This window comes from Oncorhynchus kisutch, unplaced genomic scaffold, assembly GCF_002021735.2.
Source record: "Oncorhynchus kisutch isolate 150728-3 unplaced genomic scaffold, Okis_V2 scaffold1805, whole genome shotgun sequence".
Classification (NCBI taxonomy): Eukaryota; Metazoa; Chordata; class Actinopteri; order Salmoniformes; family Salmonidae; genus Oncorhynchus; species Oncorhynchus kisutch.
Genome location: NW_022263750.1, coordinates 30905 through 34779, shown reverse-complemented (window position 1 = coordinate 34779; position 3875 = coordinate 30905). Strand labels below are relative to the sequence as shown.

Here is a 3875-nt window from a genome sequence, read left to right as displayed (position 1 = left end):
TTTATGGCCTTCCTGTGACATCGGGTGGTGTAGGTGTCCTGGAGGGCAGGTAGTTTGCCCCCGGTGATGCGTTGTGCAGACTTCACTACCCTCTGGAGAGCCTTACGGTTGTGGGCGGAGCAGTTGGCGTACCAAGCGGTGATACAGCCCGACAGGATGCTCTCGATTGTGCATCTGTAGAAGTTTGTGAGTGCTTTTGGTGACAAGCCAAATTCCTACAGCCTCCTGAGGTTCATACAAACTTGCTCTGCTGAGTCACAACGGGCGGCCTACAAGGCATCTAGTCCATCTGCTGCCTGGACGCAGTTGAGTAAAATGTAGATTTTTTATTATCAGACAAAAAGTTAAAGGGTAGGAAGCATGAGTTTTTACTCACCAGTACAACAACAGTTTTTACTCACCAGTGTAACAACACAGTGTGGTTAAAGACTTGATCTGGTTACCTATGAGTACAAACAGTTGTGTTTTTGTTTTAAATTTACAAAATTAAAATGACTAATTTACATTTTAAATGTTTTCTTTACTCAAGTATCCCTACCCTCAACCCTAACCTTAACCCCTAACCTTAACCATTTTAAATGTCAACTTCAATGGGCTAGGGACGTCCCAAGGATGTATCTCTACCTGAAAATACATGATCTAAGTGATTAATAGTTGGTATTCAGCAGTCATAAAGCCTTATTTCCTTTAATGAACTACTGAAATAGTGATTTTGTCAGACAGCAGCTCTACACTTTATTGACTGACTGATCCATTCATCCTTCCAACCCTCCTCAGCCTTCCTCTCCTCTGAAGACCCAGTGAGGGTGGAGCTCAGTCAGAGAGCTGTTGAGGGACTGGTTAGGATGAACACTTCTACAGCCAGAGAGGTGAGGTCACACATGGTTTAGATGGTAAATATTTATGTCCCTTTAGCAGTTCATCACATAAGCAAAAGGTAATATGTTCCATCATCCATGTTAATTTACATTAGTGCAAATTGTCCACTGATATTTATGTAATTTCTCACCCCTTTTGGCTGTATGAAAGTTAATTTCCCCTCAGGCACATGCATTTGTTCTTTGATATTATGAAGGTAATTTGTGTCACATGTATTTTTCCCCACTCGCCAGCTTATTATCCTCGAATTCATCCCTGAAGTATTCCAGTCCCCTGTGAGAACCATGGGATTTGGTGGCGGAATGTTCGCTGCCATAGCGATGGAATAGGAGATTTCTTTGCCTTCAGTCATCGAAGGTAGGTAGTGATGCCAGCTAACAACGAGTTGATCTGTGTTGTGAAAAATTATAGAGAACCAGATCTTCAATACAACTAAGTTACTAAGTCTTTAACCACACTGTGTTGTTACTGGTGAGTAAAAACTCAGGAGTCCTACACTTTAACTTGTTGTCTGAAAACAAAATAAACATTTTACTCAACTGCGTTACCCACTCCAGTCAGCAGATGACGGTCTGGGAATTTAAGGCGATGCTGCTGGTGTGACGTATAATCTAGTGGTTCGTCAGCCACCTGGGTAGCTTGCTAGACAAAATAGACGAACCAATAAAGCTCTTTAGACGCTTTCGTGTATATTAGCCACTGTGTTTTAAACCCACTTCTGTCGTCTACTTAGTTATCCGATTTAATTTCATATTTACGGTGTTGTTATTATTCAGCTGAGGGCTGGTTAAGTTAGCATTAGCCTAGCTAGCTAACATCCCCGACCATGCGGTCACCAGGCTACTCTCCTTCTAAAGAGGAAGATATCACAGTAAAACAAGAAGTAGAGGGTGAGGCCGTTACTGTGAAAGAAGAGGAAGACGCGTTAAGAGTGAAAGAGGAGGAGGATGTTACAGTAAAAGGAGAGGAAGATATAGTTTATGGCGTGAAAGAGGAGGGGGTGGAGATGACTGTTACATCGAAAAAGGGCCCGGTTTCCCAAACGCATCTTAAGGCATCCAATGGTTCTAACGATGAATTTAGCCATAAGATGGTTTTGATAATCCGTTCCCTGATTAACACTAGTAAGTACTGTTTTAAAAATAGAGGCACAAACTCTGCTGTTGTTGGACTGATGTTTGGTGTTAAAGTGGAAATCTGCAATTGCTACATCCATATTGTGACTTATAAATTCTTTATTTATTCATAGGCATTGATTCTTGAAGAATATAACACATGCCTCATGAGCTGAGTTCAACTGTTGTACCCCATCAGAACCCCAAATAATATTTTTTTACTATAATGTTTAGAAACAATGTAAATCAACACTGTATAGCAGTTAAGACAGATTTGTACCATGTCAGCTCGGGGATGTGAACTTGCAACCAGTTACTAGTCCAACGCTCTAACCACTAGGCTACCCTGCTGCCTCAACATGGTTAAAACTATAATGTTGATATCATGGATGGTCAGTCCTTGCATCCATAGGTCTGTCTGTAGTTACATTTCTCCAACCCCATAATCATTGTATTACCAAAACAGTGGTGGAATGACAGATTTGTTATTGTTTGAACTGCAGATTGCTGGGTTGTGTGAGTTTCTTAAACAGCAACAAAATGACTGCCCAGAGACTTGGTTAACATCTGAGGGATGGGGGAAGGAAAAGTGTAACCACTCTCAAATTCATAGAGAACGATATTGTAGAAACCTTAACCCAACACCTAGCGACCTCGTCAAGAAGTTCAGACATCTTGGCGTAACAGTACAAAGACTGGCCATCCATGAGGTCAAATGATCGTTTTAAACAGATTGAGTCTTTATAGTATATTCTAGAATTCATCCATGGTGCCATAATGATAGTTTTACCAGGTTTCTAGGCTATATAGTATATTCTAGAATTCATCCATGAGGTCATAATTAGACAAAATATGACGATTCTTGCTCATTTTAAGACAATTGTCAAATAATTTTAACATTCATTACAGACGTCAATTGTTGTACAACATCATGGCTACGCTGTTGGCATCACCTTTTACAGTGGACTTCTGCTGTTGTGGGCCTTTAATCATCTGTCTGACTTTGTTGTTCACACAGGAGAGATACTTAACTATCTTGGATCCTCTGGGGAGCCTCAACAACCTTGTGATGCTGAAGAGGCAGAGAAGAGACTCTCCAGATCAGAACCCCTCAAGAAACACCTGCAGAGATCCACAGGGAAGAGAACTCACTGCTGCTCTGACTGTGGGAAGAGATTCACCTTATCAGGCATTAACATTCATCAGAGAACACACACATGAGAGATACCTTATATCTGTGGTCAATGTGGGAAGAGTTTTACAACTTCTGGCCGTCTGACTCTACACCAGAGAATACACACTGGAGAGAAACCTTATAGCTGTGATCAATGTGGGAAGAGTTTTACTACATTTAGCTATCTAACTATACACCAGAGAACACACACAGGAGAGAAATCCTATAGCTGTGATCACTGTGGGAAGAGTTTTATTCGCCTACAAACCCTGAAATCACACCAGAGAATACACACGGGAGAGAAACCTTATAGCTGCAATCAATGTGGGAAGAGTTTTACTCAGCTAAACTGCTTGATATCACACCAGAGAACACACACAGGAGAGAAATCTTATAGCTGTGATCACTGTGGGAAGAGTTTTATTCGCCTACAAACCCTGAAATCACACCAGAGAATACACACGGGAGAGAAACCTTATAGCTGTAATCAATGTGGGAAGAGTTTTACTCAGCTAAACTCCTTGATATCACACCAGAGAACACACACAGGAGAGAAACCTCATAGCTGTGATCAATGTGGGAAGAGATACTCTGATAAAACATCTCTGATTAAACATCAGAAAATACATGGAGTTGTTTCATGATATCAATGAAAAAATGTCACGATACAGAATGTTTTTAACATTGTAGTAGGACTATTTTAAGGA

The 3875-nt window shown here is 40.9% G+C and overlaps 1 protein-coding gene across 1 annotated transcript; it reads left to right on the top strand.

Annotated features, from left to right (window-relative positions):
* The first annotated feature begins 1543 nt into the window (after positions 1-1543).
* Positions 1544-3215, top strand: LOC116367975 (zinc finger protein 22-like). Its single transcript, XM_031819049.1, has 2 exons — positions 1544-2003; positions 3013-3215. Exons 1-2 carry the CDS (start codon positions 1706-1708, stop codon positions 3213-3215), a joined length of 501 nt encoding a protein of 166 aa, XP_031674909.1. The 5' UTR covers positions 1544-1705.
* The last annotated feature ends 660 nt before the right edge of the window (positions 3216-3875 follow it).